Raw genomic sequence first — 24,815 nt, 5'->3', positions numbered from 1 at the left:
TTCGAAGGGGTGGTGTGGAATTTCTGTTTCAAAACAGATTCAAGTTGGTGCTTTCCATCTGTGCTCTAAAAATGCTCAATTCCCTACTTTCTAGAAGTAAACACTGTTGATTTTACAGCGATTCTCAGAGCTTTGATTTCATTTTTCTGAGCTATTTATTTGAGTGCCTAAGCCTTTTCGTAGCCCCTCCCATTGGCTACATTCAGATAACTCAATCTGGAGAGCTATCAGCTATTGGTCTCTAATGCTGAATTCAAACAGGCAGGTTTTAAATACTATAATTAATGTGACAACAGTTGTACTAATTTCACAGATAGTAAGCGATCTCACTGAAATCTAAATTGCAGAACCGAATGCACATAAATCCTGTTACATGTTTTTTCACTGGAATAAGACCCACCTTAATTGATTTGTTTGCAGTGGGGAAGAATAGATAGGAGTTTGACTGCTCAACACCCATTCTGCATAAATAATAGAAGCCGCGCGATTCAAACTGCAGCACTTTAAGAACGTGCCACTTTGTGTGTGGATGGCTGCATAGAGAAAAAAAAAAAAAGAAAGAAAGACTGGCAGCTTTTGTTCTGCAATTTAGATCTCTTTAGAGCCGTGCACCAGCAGGTACATCAATGCCATCAGTGTTTTAGATATTAAAGCTGTGGGCTGGCCCATTTCATTTTATGTTTGCTAAATTCATGCGGCTGCTTTGTAGAAATCCAGACATTTTATCACTGTCAATTTTCATTTGTATAATCCGTATTGTTAGCATAAAAATACACTTTCAATTTATTCTATCAAATGAATGAATTTCACAGATGCCTCCAAATATATTATGAAGCATAACAAATTATTGGTACCCTCTGGTAGCTAGACAATAAAAAGGAAAGGAAGTAGTGTATTAAGTCTACCCATTCTATACTTTTATTGCCCCCTTGAGCTAAAGACTTTGAATATGCCTGGTTTAAATTCAGTTCTAGTGACAAACTGCTGTTGCTGGTGTCTGCTAACTACCATCATATTAACCTTTCCATTAGTGCTTGCTTAGAGATTTTAGCACAGCTCCTTCTGAACATCCTAAATCTGCCACATTTGATTACAGCGTATCAGTAAAGTGCACAATGATTATGATCTTATCTCTTATTACCCCCTTGCTTGGCAACAACTCTCACGTCAAGTTTCCTGACAAAGATTTGATAAGTGTCCGCAGTGTTGTTTTCCCATTGTGCTGTGAAGGTAAAAAAAAAAAAAAAATGAAAATCACATTGCTAAGAAAGTATCTTAGGAAAAACTTAAATAGCTTCAATTAATTTCCTTAGTTAAAGGAAAAAAATTCATCAGGTCTCAAAATCTTGTAAAATGGATTCTGTAATTTATATAGAGAAAGATTAAAAAGGTAAAATAAAGAACTGGAGTGACTAGAGCAAAAATCAGGAGGATATTTGCTGTAAAAGTAATGAAAAGTTGCTGTTACCTGAATCTGAATTACAGATGGAAATAATTTTATTTTATTTAAAAAAAAAAATTAAAATCAATTCCTTGGAAATCTTTGTCACTGAAGAACAGTTGTGCCTTTTTTTTTTTCCTTAATATTATCTCCATTTCCGTCTTGCAGTTAATTCCACAGTTTATGTGAGTAAATGCATCGTATAAATGTGGATTAAGTAAAATGAAATTAAAGGAGCAGATTTATCTAAGCTGCCATGGAAATAATTTTTCCTGTTAAAGATGATGTTTTTCCATGAAGTACATATTGGTTAGGAAACCAAATCAGAGAGTTTTGATACCCTGGGATAAATTTCAGCCTTAAAAGCAGTGAGATCCTCTGCACAGATCCACAGTTTTCAGTGGATTTATGCTTGTTCAGTTCATGGCTGTGATGGTCCCAGCTTTTTTTATGACTGTTCAGAGACAAGGATCAGACCTGCCCAACCATCAGAATCAGACTCAAGTGTATTCTAAGATACATACAAGTATCCTGTGAATTTGTGGCACCTTAAAGAGGCAGTAAGTCCACAAACCCGCTGTTCAGCCATGTCTGTAGATTGTCTTGAGTCAATACAAACTAAATATCATTCATTATAGCTCTTTGACAATATTATGTACACGCTGAGCAGAAATAGGAGATGACAGCATTTCATACCATTTGCCTGACAGCAAATTGAGGGACACAGTACTGCTGCAGTCCTAAGTTGTAAATATTCACCTGCTCTAAAATGTCACAGTTGTACCTTCAAAATATAACACAGTGATAAGGCAAAGATGTATACTGGAAAAGTTGAGCCTCCCTAGTGTTAAAGTCCCAGTTCTTTCGCTATATAAACTATTTTATTCTCTTCCTTTGAAAAATTTCAGTGTAGAAAGTGATTTTGGCTAAAAGCACCAAGTTAATTCTCTTAGAGTATGGTATTAGTTACTTTAGAAATCTGTGTAAGCAGACACAAGTCTCCAAACCAGCCTGTTTCGAAATTCCTACCTTTTGAAAAAATTCTTTCCACCAGATACCTTTCTTCTACTGTTATATGCCAATTACATATTTAATTCTTCCTAGAAGCGTATATGCATTTTACTTTCTTTTACAGTCTACTCTATTTCACTCTCTACCATCATTCTTCACTAGTATTTTTCCTTTTCATATAAATTCATCTTCGTTCTTCCTCAAACCAAAGGAATCATCTCTTGATCTTGTCATTTTCCTCCATTATAGCTTCCTTACTTTCCTCTTAAAATTTAAAGTACATGTAAATACATTACACAAATGTCTTCAAACTCTTTGATTTCTTTGCCTGCTTTGCTCCACTGTAAATGTGCTTAATAAAGTCATTAGGAGCTGATTCCTGCTTAGCAAAAACTAACCTCCTCTCTCCTGTTTTTCTTGGTATCCACAATTGCAGTTTTATTCACGGGCCTCTTAATTGTCAAGACCTCAAGTAGGTCAGAATGTAGGTGAGCCTTCAGAAGCTTACAAATTACCAAGTTGAAGGGCTGTAATTCTCCTCTCATGCCCTATCCAACAGCTTGTGCCACCAGCTGATACCCTCTACTCACAAATCTCCTCTTAAAAAGACATTTGAAAACAAAAGAACAGCAGTTGCAATTATTTTCTCTGGCATTTTAAGGGGCTTCTTGCCTTCTGAGAATTAGGGCTAAGGTGGCCTCTGTTTGCTCTCCATCTGCTGGGGGGTTCAAGGTTCCTCAGTCTTCTCCAACAGTAGAGGTTGCCTTTTGAAAGCTCATGATAAGAGTCTAAACAGGAGGATGAAATAACACAAATGTGTTAGTATAGTAACTGTATATGGAGATTAAAAGTGTGAGAGAATTCAAATAAGGCTTAAAGAGAGCAGTAAGTAAGAGCAAACTATTATAGTATTTGACAAATGTGTATTAATCAATATGAGCTCAGTGACTACCGGAGAGAAGAGAAATTAAAGAGAGGCTAGAACTACTGCAAAAGAGCTGGATAATTTTCACTTACAGGGATATTGGTAAGTGCATAGCCCAGGCTTGTTCTCTGTCCGTGGTAAAGGTGAAGTGCTGTCAGTGGTGTGATCAACAAGATTGCTAAAAAGCAGCAAGTAACTGGGTGGTGTGTAGATTATAGTTCTTACACTGCTTAACTGAGCTGCTGATGAAAAACAAGTGCACTTGTGAAAATCAGCAGCCACAGTCAAAACTGCGCGTGCAGTACCTGGTTTTAAAAATAACACTATATGCTGATTTTGGAGGAATAAAATCAATTTATTAATACAGATTAATTGTAACTCTGGTAAATGACTTGATATCACTCTGGACAGCTTTATAAATGAACTCAATTATTTAATTGTGTTAAAATGAGTTGGGTTTCATAATGGAACAGATCACCAAAAAATGCAGAAAGTACAGTTACGCTTTCATTTTATATTCAACACTAGGCCCTCACCAAGTCTGCTGCGTTTCACTGTGGTTGCATGTACATAAGTGCACACATCGTGTGGTGTTATTTAGCACACGTAGGAATAAAATGCAGCTCAATAGATAACACAGAGAATTATCTGTCTTACTTTCATCCTGTTAAGTATATACATATATTTGTATGATGGCAAGAAATAGGTTTATATATACACCAAACTTAATCTGTGGAACTTACTGACTTGAGATAAATTTGAGAACAAAATCATTATAAAAGGTTTTAATGCTTCTACTAATAACAGGAATACTTAGATTAGATTGAAAACTAAACAAATTAGAAGTTGCAATGGTTGTGTTTCAAACTATACGGCAACTGAACTATGAGAATAGGAAGGATGATATTCTAGTGACAAGCTGCGGTGTTGTTGGGTTTCTTGCATCAACTAAAACATTTCAAACTTGTTGCTGCCAAAGGCTTTGGATGGATCTCTGGTTTGGTTCATTATGCTAAGTTCTTAGTTCCTAGCTAGATGTGCTGTGGTGTACAAAGTCCCTTTGAAGCAAAGATTCTTTAATTTTTTGCAGCTTTTCCTCACTTCAGAAAATTTATGCCCCACTGAGTGGCTCCCAACTTTTCGTTCCCTACATCTCAGTGATGCAGAGAGCTAGTGAGCCCACAGCATGTCCACCTGGGCTCCACACCTTTGAAGATGCTGCAGGGTGCGGTGGGTTTACGTGTTGAGATCAATTGCTGTAGGGGATTTCAAGAAACAGTGTTTGTTATCCTTCTGAAATCAGAGGGATTATAGTACTATAAAACCTGACTAGATTGAATGAAAATCAAGCTCAGAGTTTATCTGAAGTATTCTCTTGCAAATTTTACTTTTAATTTTATGGTAGGTAAGGTTAGAATCTAGTCAGCAGCAAAAAAAACCCAAACCCACTAATTGCTCGTTAGGAAATGCTCTGTAATTCCTTTGTTAGCTTAGCAGTTTTGTAGCAATTGGAATAGCTGAACTATCATTATCAAGATTAAAAACAATGGTCTCATAGTGCTACATAAACCCTTAGGAGAATGAAGTATTCTTCCATTTAAAAATCTTCCTCTACTGACAACGAAGTCTATTTTTTACTAACCATAAGAAAAAAAAATATTTTGATCTGCTAATAAAGTTCCAATCTTTCACTGCTCTAATATGCTGGTTAAAAGAATTTTCTTTCTCTCTATTAATAGACTGAAGACATTAAAGAGATAGCCCGGAAGACACAAGCCCTGCCAAAGGTGAACACTAAAAGGCAACGAATTGTAATCTTTACCCAGGGGAAAGAGGACACTGTAATGGCTACAGGTACATTTTTCATATCTTTGTTGTCACTCAGTAAATATTCTAGTTAAGCAACAACGAATTCTGGTTTTACCTATTATAATTGTTAAATGGTAGGCAGAGCATTTGCCTTTTGACGTTAGTGTTTTTCATCTCTGTTATGCTTCTAATTGTTTTAAGATTCTGAATTTGAGAAGTTAATATTTCACAGGAATGCCTGAGAATTTAGTTCTGAACATGTGAAGTACTTCTGTATAACACAGATCTAAAATATTGATCCAGTTGGTTTTGCTCAGATTTTATGACTTGAGATTTTATCTGTGTAGCCATCTTTGCTGCAAACAAGAACACACTATGCCTGCTGAGAACAGCTGTGCAACAGTATAGTATATTTAAACATTTGTGAAAAGGAGGAAGTGAAATCCAGTACTAAGTGAATTTCCAGGCTTTTTTGCTTTGAGCAGAAAGCTCACTTCAAGCTTTTCTCAGCTGTCTGCTCTTCTATTCTCAAAGGAATATGTGAGAAAAAGGTGTTCTAGCAGGGATACAAGTAGTTTGTGCTGTCGAAATTGATGATGTACGACACACAGATTTAAGCATTATAAACACAACTGCCTACCTTTTGACAGTCTCTTTAATTTTGTCCACCTATGCTTCTAGACTAAATAAAGCTATTAAAAACATGTGCTGTGGTGAGCCATTGTAGTCATTCATTCCTGCACAAGGTAAGTTATTAGTCAAGGTTGAATTCCTCCTTTGGAAATCAAGTGAAGTTGGGGAAGCTTTTCACCTGAGGGACCAGTGCTTACTCATACAATATTTGCCTCAAAATCAGAACTTGCTTCAGCCTGTGGCTGCAAGGCTAGGCACTAAGTAGGTATGTTACTGGTGTATAGATCATTCTTAGCAGCAGTTAGAGTGATTTCTCCAATAGTTTGCTCCTTCCTGTATTTTGTTAGCTACAAACTGATTTAAAGGAAATAGAAAGCAGTCACTGAGAGTTGTGTATGTGTATCTCGCTGAATAATGATGAAAGCTTTGCTTCCAGAATGTTACTGCATTATGTGAATGGCCCATATGGAGGCACTCCACTGGAGTATTGTACAGTTGGCTGAAAAATAGCAGTGTAAAAATGTTTTTATACATGAGATAGTAATAGTGGTAGTAAACCTAAATCTTACATGTAACCCTTCTGTGCTCTTATTTAATTTTCACTATGTACTTATTTTATTCTTCAAACTGAAGTTGTTAACAAATCCATTAATCCCTTCTTTGATATTTTTACAACTGGGGGCTTATTTGAGGACTGACACTTGCTAATCTTAGCTGTTTGTTTGCTATTAAGTGAACTTAAATTAGAGAATGCACTTTATATGCATGATAAATGCAAGATGGATAGGGAGTGCATGCAATGGTGTCAGCTACAAAAGCAAACATGATAAATGTTAAGGCAGTTTTGAGCCGTGGGATAAGCTATTTGGTGCACGAGCATAGCTGAATCTCTTTGCTATGTTGTTATTCATGGCAGCCAAATAAATGTCAATAATAAAAGAGAATTAAAGATTTTCATTTCCCAGAGGCAGTCCTCTAATACAGCTTGATCTTTCATTTCATTTGTAATTCGTTCTCATGTCAGGATGCAATCATTCGCCAGGCTCTGTGTGTCATGTTAAGTCATTTAATAATGATTAAGAACATAAAAATGTTTGGCCTGTGGGGCAATTCTCAAAAGAGATACCAATTTGTTATTGTTTTCCCCCTTCTTCCTTCCTTTGGTATGGATCATCTTTTTCCCACCTCTTCACATTAGAATAATAATGAAAGGAGGAAAATGTGTCCCTTAATTTAGCATATGATGATACCACACAATGGCACGGAATACTGTTAACGCTTAATTCAGCACCAATTAGGTCTTGTTGTGCTTTCCTGCAGTAAAAAGTGTAAAATGTTTCTAAATGATCTTTGAAAGACTTGCTATATTTCAGAGTAGTTGCCAGTATAAAATTCATTTCCCCTTTCTATCACAGGATAAGAGTAAGTTTTTGAAAAAGCAAGCTTTGCATGGTTGTTCATACTGCCTTTCTGAGGAAAATCTGTACTCTTAAAGAGTTTGTGCCTTGTGCCTAGATTGAACAAGTATTTGCAAAGTAATAAGTGAGCTATACGTTTGGACTTACTGGACGTTCTGCTTTGCACTTCTTCCAAATCAATAACAATAATAGTAAGTAATAATAGTAATAATATGAATGTGGTTCCAGGATGTTTATTAGTTGAAAGGCATTGCAGTCAGTAGTGACTTAACGAGATGGAGATCAGTATGCAGGCAGAGGACTCTTCTGTTTCTTTTTTTCCTTTCACTTCTGCCATTAACCATCCTTCATCAGCTGTTGGGTAGATCCCATGTTCCAGTGTTTATAGTTTATGACATCTGAATGAAGCTGGAGCTTGAAATTGTGCCTTGGACTGGACTGTTCTATGAAGAGACACATAGACAGTCACCTCCCAGGTCTTGCACATCTCAGGCCAGGCATTACACATTGAGAAAGACAGCACCATAGCTGTAAGAGCATCCCTACCAGACATCTATTTCCTCAGTTAAATACAGCCTCTGCCTATTGTCCTGGACAAGGCTGCCATGGGTCTAAGCTGAGAAGAACTGGATTACAAGAGTAGGAGTGCACCTCTTTGGTGGGTTACATACAAGTTGAGTGATAACCAGAGAATGGAAATAATGAAGGCATCCACTTCAGTACAGCTTTGGTTGGAAGGAGAGGAAATGAGGTAGATAAAAAGGATTGTTGCAGGTTACCAGAAAATAGAAGTATCAGTAAGTACTTTAGGAGTAGAGCATAGAGCAGGAAGGTGCAGATCGTTACCAAAATAAAAGAAAGGTTGACCAAGAAGTTCAGAGCATAGAATCTGATAGACTGAGAGAGCTAAAAAGCCCACTTCCTTCAGCGATGTGTCCCAGCCTGAAAGCAAGGTTGTTGAATGAGTATGTGAATTGCTGCTGATCACCCAACATTGTTTTAATGCCCACCAAAACCATTGGTGGCTCACCTGTAGAAGACCATGAACTGTGGCTGCTCAGGCACTGATTGACAAGCAACTTAGAGGCCCACACAGCTGGAGCAGATCATGAAAATGGTGGGAAGTAACTGCATCAGCCATTCAGTCCAAGCCATTCCCATTTATCAGTCCAAATTCCTAATCTGTCTGAACTATTTGTTTTTTTCAGAGAAAAAATGTCTCTATCATGGAGCACATTGGGTCTTTCTGCTGTCTGTTCTTATCTCCTCCATCACAGTACTCCAGCCCCAAGGCTCCTTTCCTCTCCCCTTCCTTCCTGTTCTCTGTCAGTAGGAATAATTGCAAGAAAAAGGCAATCTCATATTCAAACTGAGTGTGATCAGTATGTTTTATAGGGAAGGAAAGGAGTGTTTGGGATTGGCACACAGACACTGTGGTTGACTAAATTAACTGTCTGCTTCTAACAAGGCTTCTCAGAGCATGCGATCAATGCCTAAAGTTCTCCTGTTCGTGTCATTTGGGTGCATTTTCCTCTGACGTCAAATTTTATCTTTCTACTGAAGAATTTAAAAGCATTGGAGCTTCTTAGTGACTGTAAGAACTACAAGATGACACAAATGCTGTAGCTGTCTCTAACATCAGTCCCCAAAATGGCTGAATTTCAACAAAACTCTCCTGAAAAGAAAAGTAACCTGAGAGGTACACCTCTGATGAAACTTTGCAGTACAGAGGACTGTGGTTTGGGAAAGATAGCAGTAACTGAAAATAGGATCAATGAACTTGCTTACTGAGGTAAGTTTATTTGAGGAACAACATTGGTTAATGCCTCGTGTGGGTGCTTTTGGCCATAGAGAGAATTGCTTGGCTATCAGACTCTGGTCCCACTATCACAATCTGGGTCCATCCGTTCTGAATTTGACTCCAGGTTCCTGAGTTTGCGGGATACATTCATTTCATGTTTCAACGCTCTCTTCTGTAACCAAAGAAAATATATAGGAAAGGAAGAAAGGGAAGGGCTGATGAATATCTCCAATCTCCTGATTTCAGCAGCTGGGGCTTTTCATAAACACACCAAAAATCACAAACTGACAACAACGTATATGTCACATCTATTTGTGTGCTATATCGTTTGTCAGAATCAAATGCTCTGAAAACTATCCTTTTTTTTTTACAGAGTTGCTCATAATGTTTTTAAACAAATTACTTTAAGTCTGATACATTTTGTGACTAGTCTTCGCCCAAAGGGAAATCTTTGGAAAGTCTGAGCAAAATCAGTTTGACAATGGAGAAACAATTTAATACTGAAATATTTGCATAATTCAAAAACAGCTGAAGCTACAAACTTTAAACTTAGCTAGTTTTATAGCTTTAATAGAGGAAAGAAAAACAGTCCAAATGTAAAGAAAATCACTTCAGCATTTTTCAAGTTATGAATGATGAAATCTGGCATGTTCAGGCCTGAACATAGAATGTTCCTTTCTTTTTCCTTCCCACTGTTTGCAAGACCACTTCTGTTAAGGGCACATTTGTAATAGGCTCATTTGTTAGAAAATGGCAATAGTAAATAAATGAATTTTTAAGGATTTGAACATTAAAACCACCTGAGTTAGGGTTTACTGAGTTAGTGACACTGCTTACATCTTCTTCAGTTTGTCAATGGATGGCATGAGAATGTTTCAGGAAATGTATTGGCTTTGAAATACAATGTGTTAAAATGAGAAGGGTCTCCATTAATAATCCTGAAATGCACCTACCATAAAGTATACACTAAAGTCTGGGGAACTTCTACTTGTTATTACTACGTTATTTAATCAGTTCCATAAATTACACAGCATAGGCTATATGGCCAGATTAATATGGAACAATAAAGCTTGCAATGTTACCAAATTTTAGAGCCCACTACCGAGCTTTTAATGTTAGAGTAATATTAGGTATTTGCCTCTATCTGTTATCCGAAACAGGGCATTGAGCTAAATGTATGTTGGTGTCACCCAATACAGCCATTCTCAAAGTAATGTATATGTAATATATACATTATATAATATATACATTCACAAATTAAGAATTTCTATGCATTTGAATAGAACCAAAACCTGGTCTAAATGAATGTAGCAACAGGAGAATGGAGAGTCCGTATTTATGAATGAGGAAGCTTCTTGTATGTTAAAATCATTTAAAAGGAGAGTTTTTAAACTGATGTTTAAGCATCTAAGAGTCTAAACAGAGGTCAGTAGTTTTTTTTTTGTCAGGTTGTGCTGCAATCACAGACCACCATGTTACCTTGTAAGCTTATCTATAAAACAAAGAAGTATTTATTACTATTGACACTGCTGACATTTTATGGTGGGTCTGTTTGCAGCTCTTCTTTCTGTAAATTACTCTGTATTGTTTGTTTGCCTGTAAGAAGCAAGAAAAAGTACTTTTCCCTTAGGTCTCCTAGCTTTCATTCTCAGCTTTCCAGACAGGAAAAATCTTGACTCGCTCTTTTTATCAGACAGTCTTCCTGTGTGTTTGCACAAACAAAAAGTCACATCTTGGACATGCAGTTGGGTTATATTACAATGCATTCTCTTTTTCACATGATTTCTTATCTTCACTATTCCCTCTCCTGTCATATTCACAAATGTAAAGTAAAATTTAAATACTAAAAATGGATTTAAGAAAAAAGGAAATTTTGGTCTGCTAGTCACACAACAAAGGAGCCAAAAAGCCCAACAGAATTATTTTTAGTTTAGTTGTGACTTAGGAGGCACAAAACCTAAATTAATAATGAACCTTTGTTTGATAGGGATTAATGAATAGCAAAGCTGGTATTACCTTTTGTAACTGAGACCACTCATGATTTCATGCTGTGTGGGAGAGGAGATCTGAGCATTTTATTAGACAGCTGAAACACATTATTAAACCCTACGTTTCTGGACACCTGTATCTTAACTGGAATTAAAGGTCAATAATTTCACCTCACAGAATGCATATACCTGTATTACCTATAGGCATATAAGTAAATACATATTTATATATGTAAGTAATGTGCACATGTGCTTTCAGTAATTTCATATCGATTTAAAGAAAAGAGTATCTTTTTTAGTCTAATGTAATAACATGTCACTTTGGCCTGGCAATTAAGAGTAAAGTCAGGAAATTCCCATTTCTTGTTTAATCACTAGCAACAAGGTATTTTCAAGGCAAAACTTCACCTTTCATTAAATGTAGCCTGAATTTCAGGTGCTACAATTAATTTACATTCTGGCATTCCAATGAAAAGTTGCCTTTTTCAGCTATGAAAAATATGTTTGCTGGCAATAAATAGGGGTCCCTATCCCACACCTTAGGACTTGTCAATATTTCCTCTTACACAGGAGAATTCCTGTATTTATTTCTCAAATACAGATATGTAGACCTAGGAAGTCAATTTCTGTACCATAAGTCTAGAAGGAATTCTCGGAGATGTAACTGTTAATACACTGCTCCACTGGTTGTGTAACAGGAATTTATGTGATGCTCGGGAGGCAATGTGGAGTGGAAAAGGGGAGCAAGACTGGGTCAGTCCAAAGGTCCATCTCACCTAATGTCTGCATGTGTAGTAGTGGGTGCTTGTAAAAGCCGTTTAAATTCAGCCACTTAAGAGTATTATTGGCTATCTCCCTCTTCTTGTATTGCAATGAGCAGTCAGTAATCATTCCAAATGCAACAAACTCCAGAGAACTCTTGCTTGTTTCTCCTTCACCAGTCTTTTCTTCCAGAATCTCTTCCTATTTCGTTTGCTTGTGATAACCCTGCTATCCTTCCCTACATCTTTTCTCAGTTGTGCTATACCCTTATGAGGGGGCCACTAGAATGTTTGACATGAATTAGAAGTTTCCAAAGTGATGTGATTTTTTTCTCTCCTTTGTTCTTCATTCCTCATCATAGTTCCTCACATTTTATTTGCTCTTCTGGCTGCCATTTTCACGTTGTAACTTTTTATTTATAGTATGGTAAGAGGTGGTTTAGAATCCATCACTGTGTATTTAAAAGTGGATTTTTTCTTCACGAGTGAATCATTTTAATAAAGATTGACAAATTATTTTATAGCCCAATAGTATGGGATGCTTTTGCAATCCTTCACACTCAACTTTTGGCTTTACTACCCTAAATGAGTTTAAACCAAGAAGATGATGTACAGGATACCGAGAGCTCTTCTTGGAAGCACTCCATAGCTGAAGATGCTGTCCATAGCAGGCAGGCACAATTAACATCAAAACAGGCCTTGTATGGGTGCTACTGAATACTGCTGCCAGCATGGGTACACAGAGCTCAGGAAGTGCAGTAGGAAACAAGGCAGGAGGACACTATGGTACCTGCAAACCATACTGGATTCAATTAATATGGAGCCTCACTCCAAGTCATGTTTTATTTCTATCTTCCATTTGGCAACAAAGTCTGCAGTTCTCAGGCTGGAAGGAAAGTTACTTCAGCATCAGCTGGGAATATTGTAGAATTATATCTGCTAATCAAAGAGCAAAGAATAAAGAGACTATGAGTATATTATAAAAAAATAAATGGTCTTTTTGGCATGTTACATTTTGAAAACCAACAGTTGTATCATAGAATTATGCTAAAAGAATGGTGAGACTGCAGAATCAGTCATTCAGAACATAGGAAGCACTGGAACTAATGACTGCTTTCCAAACTGAGTTTATGCTTCTCGGTGGACATGTTATGGATACAACTTTGTTGAGGTTATCCCATATTTTCTGAAAATGACACCTCGCTGTGCACTAAGTATGAAGTTCTGATGACGACTTTTCAGCCACTGTTTTTGCAGCTATAATGTTAAGAAAGTCTAGAACTATAGTATCACCTTTCATGTACAACAATCATTCTAAAAACTTTTCAAGTTCAACTTTGTTTCAAGTTCAAAATTTTCCTTTTTTGTACATACGTTCTGTGTTGCCACAATATCCTGTGTTGCATGCTACCCATTTCTCCTTTAAAACATATGGTTTCATGAACTGAAATCTGAAATCCGTGGCTGAAAGCTGAAAGGGTTGCAGTGCATAGGCTTCTCCCCTCCTGACGCTTGGGTTAAAATTGTACTAATAGAGTGGCTATTTTTGGCTATTTTATGTAATCAGTCAAAAAGTAAGTTTTTTTGCCATACATTCAATTGTCAGTAGTTCTTAAGAAATATCTTTTCTCTTTATCCTGATTTGATGTGATTATTTTTCTCATGCTAAGAAATGAAATGTATACCTTGTTCAGCAGGTTTCATAATAGATCAATAATTTGTTGGCTTAACTTTTTTTTTTTCCTGTGGAAACATGGGAAGATCAATGTCTATAGTGCCCTAGGTCATGATCAATACTTTTAATAAAACTTCCTTTTTTTCTTTTCCTTTTTTTTTTTTTCCTACCTTTGTACAGTTTTGCCTTTATTAATGAGCCCTTCCTTTAGTTTCAGACCATTAATGGTTTTCAGATAATGTCATACTGCCCAAGGTCAAGGCCAGTTTGAACTTATAACTCTATTTATCAGTGATTAAATCTATTGGATGGGCTTAGATGTGTTAGGAGACAAGAGTTCGAAGCACTGCTTTGTAGGGATTCTAAAGAAAACAAAACCTCAACCTTTTGGGAGGACTACACATTAAGGCTATTTTCATTTCCTTCATAAACAAATAACAGTTGTCTTATTTATGGATGTCGTATTGGCCATAACATCACGGGTAACTACTATAGCCTTGACTGCTTCCCAATTAGTTATTAAATGCTCCATTTTGAGTTTTATAACATTAAACTGCTCATTTTGCAACATGAATTTGAAATGAGATAACCTATCTTTTGCTGAAAATACAAATGGGAAGCTAGTAACTTATCAAAGTATGTGTTATCAGCTGGTGTGCTTGCAGAGAATATGATACTGTTGTCTCTGGGGCTCAGCCTGGTGTCTTCTGAAATCAATGGAAAGATCTCATTAACTTCATTGGATATTGATTATGGCCATGGAGAACTTAAAACACTCATGAATATAAATGGTTTATACGGATCCACATGTCTTTTTGTGTGTTGTACCTTGTCTGCAGTCTCTTGATTCAATTTTTGTAGTCTACCTGGAGGTTATACAAAAAAATAACTGTATGTATGCTGAGAGATTTTATAACACATCTTACCTTAAGGTGTCTTCTTTGCTGTCTGTTACAAATGAGGTGCATAAAAAACTGGACCCTTTGACCGCTGGCAGCTAGACGGAGTATCTTATGTAGAAGATCTTTTTTTCTATTGTTTTGGCAGTTTTCACCTTTATTTTTTTGTTAGGCAGCAGTTCACTTCATAGTAAATCATCACAGAGGAGTTTCAACAGCAGAATCTCTACTTAGAAGGTGCTCTACAGACTCTGATAGCCTATCATCTTTAATTTAGAGATTTTATTTTCCATCTTGTGATTACAGTTGAATGAACATTGTAGAAAAGTTTAAATTGTAGCTATCCGTGGCATGCTTTTGCCTTAAATGATGGAACTTATGTTTTCAAGCCTCTAATCTTCACCAGCTCAAATAGTCACTATAAAATAATTGCATAGAGTGGAAGGAGAGTAAAATATGGGTATGTATGGTGACCCTGGAAGGAAATTAACTGTAGGAACTGACCCTTTGATTAGAAGTTTCTCTGCTGTAGCATTCAGTCTTAGGCAATAGAAGCTGTGGTAAATAGATGGCTGAGTAAAAGATAAATTCTTATCTCCAGGAGAGATGGAGCAGAGATGCTGGCTAGTGGAAAAAGTGGACAAAGAGGAGGGTTCATGGAGTCCTGCTTCATCTGACTTTGGGGATTTAGGATACAATTTGTGCAAGGCAGCAAAACATTTAGAGCTAACACTGGAGCCAGGAAGAGCATGAGTACATTGGAATTCTTCAAAATGGTTAATTGTATGCAGGTGAAATTGTGAGGTTTTATGATCAGTTTGGCTCAATGATTTCCACAGTAAGTTTTACAGGTAAAACTAAGTGGGAATGGTTTAAATCCCGTTGTGAAAAATAAAATGTTACTCATATACCAGTGACCTGGCCTTGACACAACTGAGCGTAACACGGGTGATGAAGTGGCAGTTTAGACGTAAGCCTTCAATACCACAAAAATAAATTTTACGTAGTTGATCCTGTTTAAATCAAAGCAGGCTCCAGCTTACTTCCACTTTGTTTTGTTTATTATGAGTACAAAAAGCCAGTAAAATAAGCAGACCTGACTTAAAGTACGTACAGACAGCAGATTTAGTAAATATAGCAAACTTGAATGATTTTTATACTATTAGGTTTTGGCTTTACCTACCAAATGACTTAATAATAATATTTCTTTAAAAAGAACACAGACACTTGTCAGAAATCGGATTTGGAGTTTTGAAGGTGACTCCTTGTGATTTTATTTGCTGTGCTCTGCTACCCTGAGCCCACCCGGCCCCTTGTAATCCGTCCTGATTCCTGCAGTCAAAACTAAATCAGAGAGGAGTCCGTGGAACCAAATATTTATATCCCTTGTAATCTGACCCTGTGATATTGTACTGGGAACCTGAAAAGATGCCAGGCCATGCTTTGTGGCTAACAGCAATTGATCATGAATGAAACTGCAGAACTCGATTCCAAATTGTTGGTTTTCTAAATTTGATAATAAGTACATTTCCTGATAGAATATAAAAGTGCAATAAAGTGTGCATGCCCTCTCCTTCCTCATCCGTCCAATTGCAGAGTGCTGTTTCTTCAGTTTATTGTCAGTGCTGACAAGTGAATAAGAATTTTAGGAGCAGTTGGCTACCAAGTGATGGCAAATTTTAAGGTTATGCAAATTGTGCCAGTACAGCCCAGCTTGTTTCAGACCTCTTTTCTCTATTATCATATCAATTGAGTCAGCTCATAGTAGACAAAGCAAGGTTATGGGAACCACCTAGAGCATCATGCACCATTAAACACCAATGCAGCATACATGAACATCTGCAACAACGATCTTATTAACAGAGGGCATAACGGAAGGCAATAAACAGCTTTCTTAGTCACTTAATTGTAAAAAATTTAATAACCTAATACTTGCATTATTTATCAATAGCAAGTTGGCCCAAAATTATGCAGTTGTGGTGAATTAGATTGTACTGCCTATTGCACAATGTGAATTACTACAAAAATATGAGAATTCATCTGAGAGCAGTTAACACCGTAGTTAGTAGAGCGCTAATGCAATTTTCTTTCACCTCTGGCATATGATGGGTATAGGTATCTGCCTTTTGCAGTGTCATTTTTGTATTTGGCTAAAAATAAATATGAAAAACCTAAAAATAATTTTTTAATTTACTGCTTGTCTTGACAGATTAAACATTTGAAAAAAATCAAGCTTGATTTGAAAGGTAGAACATGGAAATTATGAAGTGATCTTTGTGTGCTCACTCAAAACAGATGATTAGTGAAACAAAGCATAGCATGTTCATACTGCAAATGCATGTCAGCTCCTGGTCAGCCACTGCGCTGAGCTAGATGTGAGCACGTGGAGCTGTGGTATCCAGTGGCCTAGGAAGTGAGTACAGAAATTAAAGTAAGTTAGAATTTGAAGGTAAAGACAAATGAGATCCAGTTCTTCAGGGTCAGGTTAGGGCTGGCCCCAGGGAGAGAGGCTGGGCAGGGCAGGCAGGAGTTGGGCACTGCAAGAGGACAGCACCACTCCTCTGGCTGCAGCCTGCAGGTGCACAATGTAGGGACATCCAGCTAGTGAGAAGATGGTCTGCAGCTGATTTAGGGGGAGATGATTCTTTCATTTGGAGCCAAATTTCTTTTCTAGAATTGCATAACTTACATTAAAGTCGGTGGTGTTGCTCTGTTTTTTGGTGTTTTTAAGAGCATCGTATTCCCCCACTGAGATTAGAACAAATCTCAGCCTACACTGCAGTGGCATCTCACAACGGAAGTAAATCCTGCAAAGCCAGAGAAAATTCATTTAGTAAGCAAGTTCCATTCTTCAAAAATAAATAAGTAGCCTAGGGAGATCTTAATTAAAGGCAATAGAGAATTTAGAAATACAGCATGAGAAGAAAAAAAAAAGCTTGGAAAAAATTCTAGATCTGAGCTCTGCGTTAAAAGGCTGAAAAATTAAAAATTTTACATGTTATTTGAGTATTTAAAAGCAATTTAAATTTCTAAAATTTCTGTGACATATCTACCTCAGTAATGTCCAGCTAGCATCTAGTTCATTAAAGAAAAAAAAAAAGGAGAAATATGTTTATACGTTAACTTATTTATAGTAATGTTTCTAAGGAAGACTCTCTTTCACTTTGATGGACTGATTCTATTTATGAAACTAAATATAAATTCACCCAGAAGAAAAAGCTCCTTCAGAATTGCTCTGTGGTGACCTAATGCTCACTCCTTCTCTTTTCAGTCTTACTGATGCTCAAGTAAAAGAGAAATGCCTTGGGCCCATTTCTGCCTCCACTGACGACCCATGCTTCTCAGATTATCATGTAGCATAAACAAAGCTGTCATGTAACATGGCATTTATTTAAATGATGTGATTTCTGTGTTCACCACTGTGAAACTAAGGTATCGCTAAGAAAGCTTGCAAGTTTTGACAGGTGTGTTTGCTGCATTAGGGCAATATGCTTAATGTGTAAGTAATGTAAGGCATAACGCAGCAGTTGTCTTGCTCAAAACCAAATTATATTGTGTTTTTCTTTTTTCATTTTAGCCAATGCCCTGATAAGTTTTGGGTTGAGATTGCTTTGACCGGATAACAGATAGATATTTGTATGAGAATTCTGCCACATGGGTGTTTTGATGGTCCAGCTGTGCAGTGGTTTCACATCTACCTCTAGAACGGCATGGAATGGAAGACAGTCATTGTGCATTCTTGCTAGTGTGTGGGTCAGGGCAAACAGTAACTGCAGTGCATGGTCTGCTTTCCTAACTGAAAGATATTTCATTTTTGCACAGCCCAAGCAGACAAGTTTCAGAAGGTTTAAGAACTCCTGTGACCTAGAACGTGGGTCATGTAACTTGGGCATACATATGTGATGTATTCTTTGCGTTAGACATTGAAAATTGAAATTCCAGCCATCATTTGCATTTCCCGAGTTTCCTGTTAATGGATAAAAATAGAGATTTGTTTGTATTCCGATTGCCATGTATGGCTCAAAAAGTAGAATTTGGGGTTGGGTTGGCTTTCTTACTTTTAATGATGAAGAATTATGTGCATTGATCGAACCAAATTGTGTAGGACTTGCAGGTCAGGAACAGAGCTCTATGTTTGGTGGTATCCAAGGCCAGTGTGTTTTTATGCCACACTGTACTTTACTGGGGCATTAGCCTCATCACTCGTTTCATTTATTGTAACCCGTGTCTTCTTTCTTCAGGACTTATTTTGACGTGAGTGCTTTATATGGCAAACCTTTTATTAATTTTGATGTCTGTATCTTCATTCTCGTTGCCTTTCCTGAGTCTTCGCCCCCTTTCCTGGTGCAGAGATCCCAGGAAACTCTTCAGCTCTGAGCCCTACCTTATGTCCCCAGCAGCCGCTGAGCCGAGGAGCGCGTTTTCTGGCAGCTCAGTGGGCGCAGTTTCAGCTCACTCTGAAATCTGTGCCTAGCGGGCAAATGGCAGTGCTCATGTGTGCTCGGAAAGGCTTCCTCAACAGAGTTCATTGCCATTCTAAACTTTAAACATTGTGACACATGCCAGAAAAATTCAGCGGCTTGTTCTTTAGGGAAGTTTTTCCATATATGTACGTATGCATTTATTTATTTATTTAATATTAGCACCCACATGAAACAAAGCTGCGGTGTTTTCTGTTGACCTCCACTCATTCCCCCATCTTTTGCACGCAGCCATAGTACATAACAAAGAGTTATTCCGTGTGAGAAATAAAGCAGAACTTGAGCTCCTGTCATTGGCAGTGATTGTACAGACAATAAAAAAGGCTGAGTGGCTCCCACACCTTCCATAAAGTAAACAAAACACATTTGGGCCTTTAATAGCTAAAGCTATTGGTAAGTCATTAGTTATGCTGTTACTTCTTTAACAGTTGTAACCAGACAGAGAATTCTGGGTCGTATCATATGCTGGAGTAAATCACAAGTTGTTTTCAGAGAGCAGCACTGAACTTCCAGGAGGGCAGACTGAGGCGCACGTAGGTGCAGTGGCTATGCAATGAGTGCAAGAATATTCTTTAATTGTACATCATTTCTAATAGCTAAGTGTATGGGTTCTTCTGGAGGAACCTTATTTCCCTATTAACTCCAATCTTACAGATCATACATAAATGCTACAAATATGGATTCTGAATAAAAATACTTTGGCTAGATAATGGAGCAAGGCATATGTCTGGGGAGAGATGTAAAAGCAAGACAAGTCTCAATGAATATCTTGGGTTAACTTTACCTCCTCTGAGAGAGGGGAAGTGGGGTCTGCACACTGTTGTTTCCCGTAGATACTCCTATATGATCGTGAGTAGAGCCATAGAACCTCCAAAACCTGTGACATCATATTCCTTCTCTGTTTCTACTGCAAGTAAGTTGCCTGTGAGGGACAGTTCTTTGCATCCTGGCCAACGTAACTATATATACTTACTTTTACCTAGCAAGCTGCAAGAATTGTACTCTAATTGCTGTGTTTGGGTGTGATATTATGGAAATAAATTCATATTTGTATTAATTTTATTATATCATAGGCATATAAATGCATTATAGACAATGACTATTCTATGACTTGTTTTGACTAACATTGTTCATTATACCTATAAAGGCTTAACTTCTTCACTATTCGCTGTAATAAAATTTTCTTGGCTACATCTTGAATTTGTTAGAATACAGCATCATTTGTTGTGTATTATTACAATATTTGATTAGAAAATCTGAAAGCATGTGGCTGACTTATGTCTTGCTTGTTATACTATTTAACTCCATTGACTTACACAAATAAATTCCTTATTTTTCTGACAAGCTCTTCAGAGGCGGAACAATGCACAGAAATAGATGGAGAAGAGGGAGCTGCTGGCATGCAAAGCAAGGCAAACTTAACATGCACACAGCGAGTGCCGGGGGGCTGTAGTGCTCATACCATACAGCTATCTGAAGTCCCAGCCTGAAAATGCAGGATCTCGGTCTGTTGCCTTGAAGTGACAGGTTGAATCAACACTGCCAGATTTGAAATACATCAGCACTGGAAGTTGTAAGGATTTCTAACTGGGCACTCAGTGCCCAGCACCCCAATCCATGCTGCCTTGCAGCTGTGAACAGTGCTGTGCTGATAGAGGTGGGAAAATTACGGCATCTGTTTGATTTACATTTCAGGTGTGATATCTTTTTGAGAAACGCAGCAACAGCAGTAGTTCCCACTATAGGTAAAACAGGAGACAATGTTCTTGTACTGCTGATTTTAAAAGGTTCATTAATGTGCTGAAGAAGGTTCAGAGGCTTAGAGCTGTTAGGCTTCTAGTTTCTTCTTCTGCAGAGAGGTAACAGCTCAGAATCAGCCAGACTGGCATGGGTTTGTTCCAAATACTTTTCTCATTACTTCTTACCTTATAGCTGTCCAGAGACATTTATAGGTTTTGAGCTTAGGTTTCTATGTTCTCTTAAGTTCTTCCTGTCCTTTTTTTTATCCCCCTTTCTTTTCATCTGTTTTTGGCCCCTGATCTAAAGAAAATGAGAGAGGATGGGGGTGGGAAGGAGATGGGACAGCATTCTGTTTCACAGTTGTTCCTTTTTTTTTTTTTTTTTTTACAAGTTGAAGCTTACAAAAGAAAAATGAATTTGTCTCCATCTTGTAAGCATCTGTACTACCACTGTCAGCCCACAGATCAAAAGCTTATTTGAGGAAGTAGCTAGTCATTTTTGTATATATTTTTGGACTCCCTTCTTCCTTTTATATTATTTTCATACAGAATTAAGGGCACTCTAACATGTTGCCCATAAGTGTTCTGTTACAGGTAATTAAATGTAAGTTTACGCATTTAATCTACTTTTAAGAGCAAGAGAGACTGGTAAATGACCCAGTTAAAGAAAGTACTCAGCCTAATTGGATGTAATGATTGCTTGCTGGTGTTTATTACTGTACTAAGAGTAGATGTGTAGTCTGTGATTCTAATTTGTTTTAAAAACAGACCTGGAATATTTGCAGCTATCATCAGAGTTGGATTGTTGCAGTTAACATCACAAACCTTGTTTGTGTTCAGCTAGAATGGGAGGAGCAGTGTATGTTCAGTTAATATTGTTCCCCAGTTGTTACCTCTCCAGACTCATACCTACAAAAATAGATAAAGCTAGTTAAACTAGTGAATATTTTTGCCTGAGGAAAATAGATTTCACATCTTTAGGTACATAATGCAACAAATTTCCAATGGCAACTTTACCAACAAGATTCCTTATCAGTGGGTAGTGTCTTCAACCCATGAAATCATTAATGTTCGATTCTTCCGATATCATTCTAAGACAGTTGAGCTCCTTCATGGTGACCATTGAGGGAGCTGAATCTAAGATTCAACAATTTCCCTAGTTGTACACAGCATTTTTTATTTTATTTTATTTTATTTTTTCCAGTTTGCACTCTCGATTCTCAATTCCAGCAAATGATGCCAAACTGGAATGTGTTGTATCTGAGTGTGTTTACCACAGAAGATATTTGCTGCTTAAAAATAGAACACTGGATTTTATGCCCAGAGGAGCAGCACTTGGATTTCAAAACACTTATGTAATTACTCTTTATTCGTAAGCTCTTAGAATGATAAATGAAATCAGAACTGACTTAGAGATGCGAGGCCACTGATGACCAGTGCACTCAACCAAGGTGTCTCTGTCTCTTCACTGTGATGGATTTGAGAGTTGTACAGAATAATAGATCACATATGAAAATGAACTTAAAGTAACATTAAATTCACAAAAGTAAGGATAGTCACGAACCTGTGCTTCATCGTCATTCACCCTGTTGTGCCTAGCAGTTGCAAGAAACAGATCAGTGAGAGCTGTTAGGTATCTTTGTCCTGTTACACAGACATTGTAAGGTAAATTAATGGCAGCCTTAGTCCTCAGTACCTTTGTTCTTTGTGAAGCAAAATATTATTTTGTTCTATCTTTCACTGTGTTAACTATTTTTGAGTTTAGTAGACACTATGCTAGCAGAAGCTCTCATAAGGTTAAAGAAAGATAGTTTTCTTTATTGGATGTGTGCAGTGTTTGTAGATATCTTTGTAATGTACTGTGTTCTCCGAAGCCATGTCAGCTGCTTCTGAAAATTCAGTATTTCAAAATATGACTTTATTGCCTCTCTTGAAAGTGTGTAACATTATAGGAAAAGGAGATGGCAAACAGAAGTCAGAAAAAAATGATGGCTTTCAATCAACAGAAGTCATTCATGTGTTTTGGGTTTTCAGACTAATTCAGCTCTTGGCAATTATGTCTACAGCAGAATAAGAACTTACCTGAATGTGGTAGAAGGAGTGGAGGTAAGAAATTAAGACAGAGGAGAAAAGAAAGGAGAAAAATGATGATTCAAACTTTCATCTGTGGAAGCTAGATTCAATAGAGAATCTTGTTTGATGCCAAGCCCCATTTACAGCATTCCAAATACAATGCCTGTGCATTATTCACTCTCTGTGCCCAAACACACACATTTGTATGCATATGCAAGTGTCTGCTGTGTATTTAATGTAGAACATCTGTGTGTGCCCAAGCACTTCACCTTATTACGATGTGTCTTCCACAGATTAATCACTTTGTTCATTGTTTTAGCATTATCTAGAACAGACCGTATGTATTGTATATTTCTTATGAAATGGATGAATACACTGTTCCTCTGACAGAGTTTATTATAAGACCTCACTTTCTTGATTTCCAATTCAACTGAATCCTGTTAAAATTACTAAAATTCATTGCTCTTGAAGACTATCTTAGGAGTACAATACAGCATCAAAGTTGGTTTCTAAATAGATTTCTTAACAGGCTAGAGTGTAGGGTGTTCTTTAATTGGAAAATTTCATTTATGTTTTCCATTACCCTTTTTCCTTTGCCTCTCATGGATGGCTGTTGCTAATGCTCTCTCCCCTCCCCTCCTGGTGGGCCAGCCAACAGTTCCCTCTGGAGGCAGCATCATTATATCTGCCTGGTTTGCTTGTAGCAGATGGTGAGGAGCAGTAGAGCTGATACACTGCATTTCACAGAAACTGGGATCCTTCTGGTACCTCTGCAGCACACACAGACTTGCTTGATTTGAGACTGTGAATTCTTTATGTGCTTCCCAAACTAGGTTTCCTTGTTTGCTACTGTATGCATTGGTGTGAGAGTGATTTTTATGCTCTGCTGTGTTGCTGGGTGGTGAGGAAGCTACCTATCTCCAGCTTTTAGCTGCTGGAGGATCTATTTCCTGCTTTATTTCTATATTTTTTACAAAACATTAGAGGAGGACAGCTCTGATGGTTTTCATTTTCACTGGTTGACAGGCTTTTCTTCCCCCTCCCCTTTCTTTAATTCCTGCTGTCTTCCAAAGGACAATCTGTTTGCTCTGAGACAGTTTAATGCATACTGACTACCAGAGGCAGAACTTCCATTGGCTCTGTTACAGGGGTAATTTACACTTTAACAAGGTATTGTGACAAGGTGGTAATTATATTTTTATCACGTCATTATGACATTACCACCTGGAAAGCCATAGCTGATTAATTAGTGGCGTATATTAAATTTATAACCCTCGAACTCTAAAGTTATCGTACCTAAGTGGTGTAATTATGTTGAACTGTGGTGTGGCAGTGAATTGAGGTGAGGATGCTGAGTATCCACCTATTGCAATAGGTTTTGCGAGTGCCAGTAGAGGGCAGGGAGCCACAGAGATGGAAATACTTTTTAAAAAACAAATGATAAGAAAGAATAGAATTGAATTCTTGAAACCAAATCCAGTCAGATGGACAGTTGCAAGGCTTCTTACATATGTGTGTTTTCTAAAAAGATGTAATTTGAGAGCACTCAGATATACACTAGCGCTACATTTTACTGTTTTATTTTTACATGTATTTTGGTTTTTGCAACGCAGGCATTTCTGTGGAGCTTTTGAGGCTTGGACAGGCTGTTCTGGAGGCCGCATCACCTCCCTGCAGCTAGTAGGAAGCACTGGTTCTGGCATGATGGGCTTTTCTTGGTCTTTTTCATATGCCCACGTTTTATATTGTTCCTCCTGATTTAGTTCTGTTTTTATATCACTACTATTAGGAGATAAAGAAAAGATATGGAGCTGAAAGTAATTAATGAAACTGTCCACAAGAAATAGCTTGATCAAATTTACTTCCATACGCCTATGCTGTTAGTACTGCAATGTAAATTAGTATTATAAACCAAATCTGATTTTATCCAAATTATTGTACTAATGGTAAGAACACCAGTTTTGAATTGTTTTAATTTCACTGTTTTGCTTTTCTAAGTCATATTTGCAAGTAACTGATGTTTTATTCTCTCTTTCCATTATAGAAAATGAAGTAACTACTTTCCCTGTGTTGGTGAGTGATCAGAGTGAAATCGTGGATACCAATGGGGCTGGAGATGCATTTGTTGGAGGTATTTCTCACTTCACTCCATTTGGAGATT

The 24,815-nt window shown here is 37.3% G+C and overlaps 1 protein-coding gene across 4 annotated transcripts in view; it reads left to right on the top strand.

Annotated features, from left to right (window-relative positions):
* Nucleotides 1-24,815, top strand: part of ADK (adenosine kinase) — a 269,976-nt gene that overhangs the window by 226,957 nt on the left and 18,204 nt on the right. For all 4 annotated transcript variants that reach the window (XM_085229904.1, XM_085229903.1, XM_085229901.1 and 1 more), the window contains 2 exons: nucleotides 5,117-5,231; nucleotides 24,699-24,785. In XM_085229904.1, coding sequence (XP_085086030.1) covers nucleotides 5,117-5,231; nucleotides 24,699-24,785 — 202 coding nt within the window. The remainder of the gene's footprint in view (nucleotides 1-5,116; nucleotides 5,232-24,698; nucleotides 24,786-24,815) is intronic.

The sequence above is a fragment of the Meleagris gallopavo genome, chromosome 8 (assembly GCF_905368555.1).
Source record: "Meleagris gallopavo chromosome 8, MGAL_WU_HG_1.1, whole genome shotgun sequence".
NCBI classification, from domain to species: Eukaryota; Metazoa; Chordata; class Aves; order Galliformes; family Phasianidae; genus Meleagris; species Meleagris gallopavo.
The sequence above is the reverse complement of the archived record's forward strand: the minus strand, read 5'-3'. Positions and strand labels throughout refer to the sequence as shown.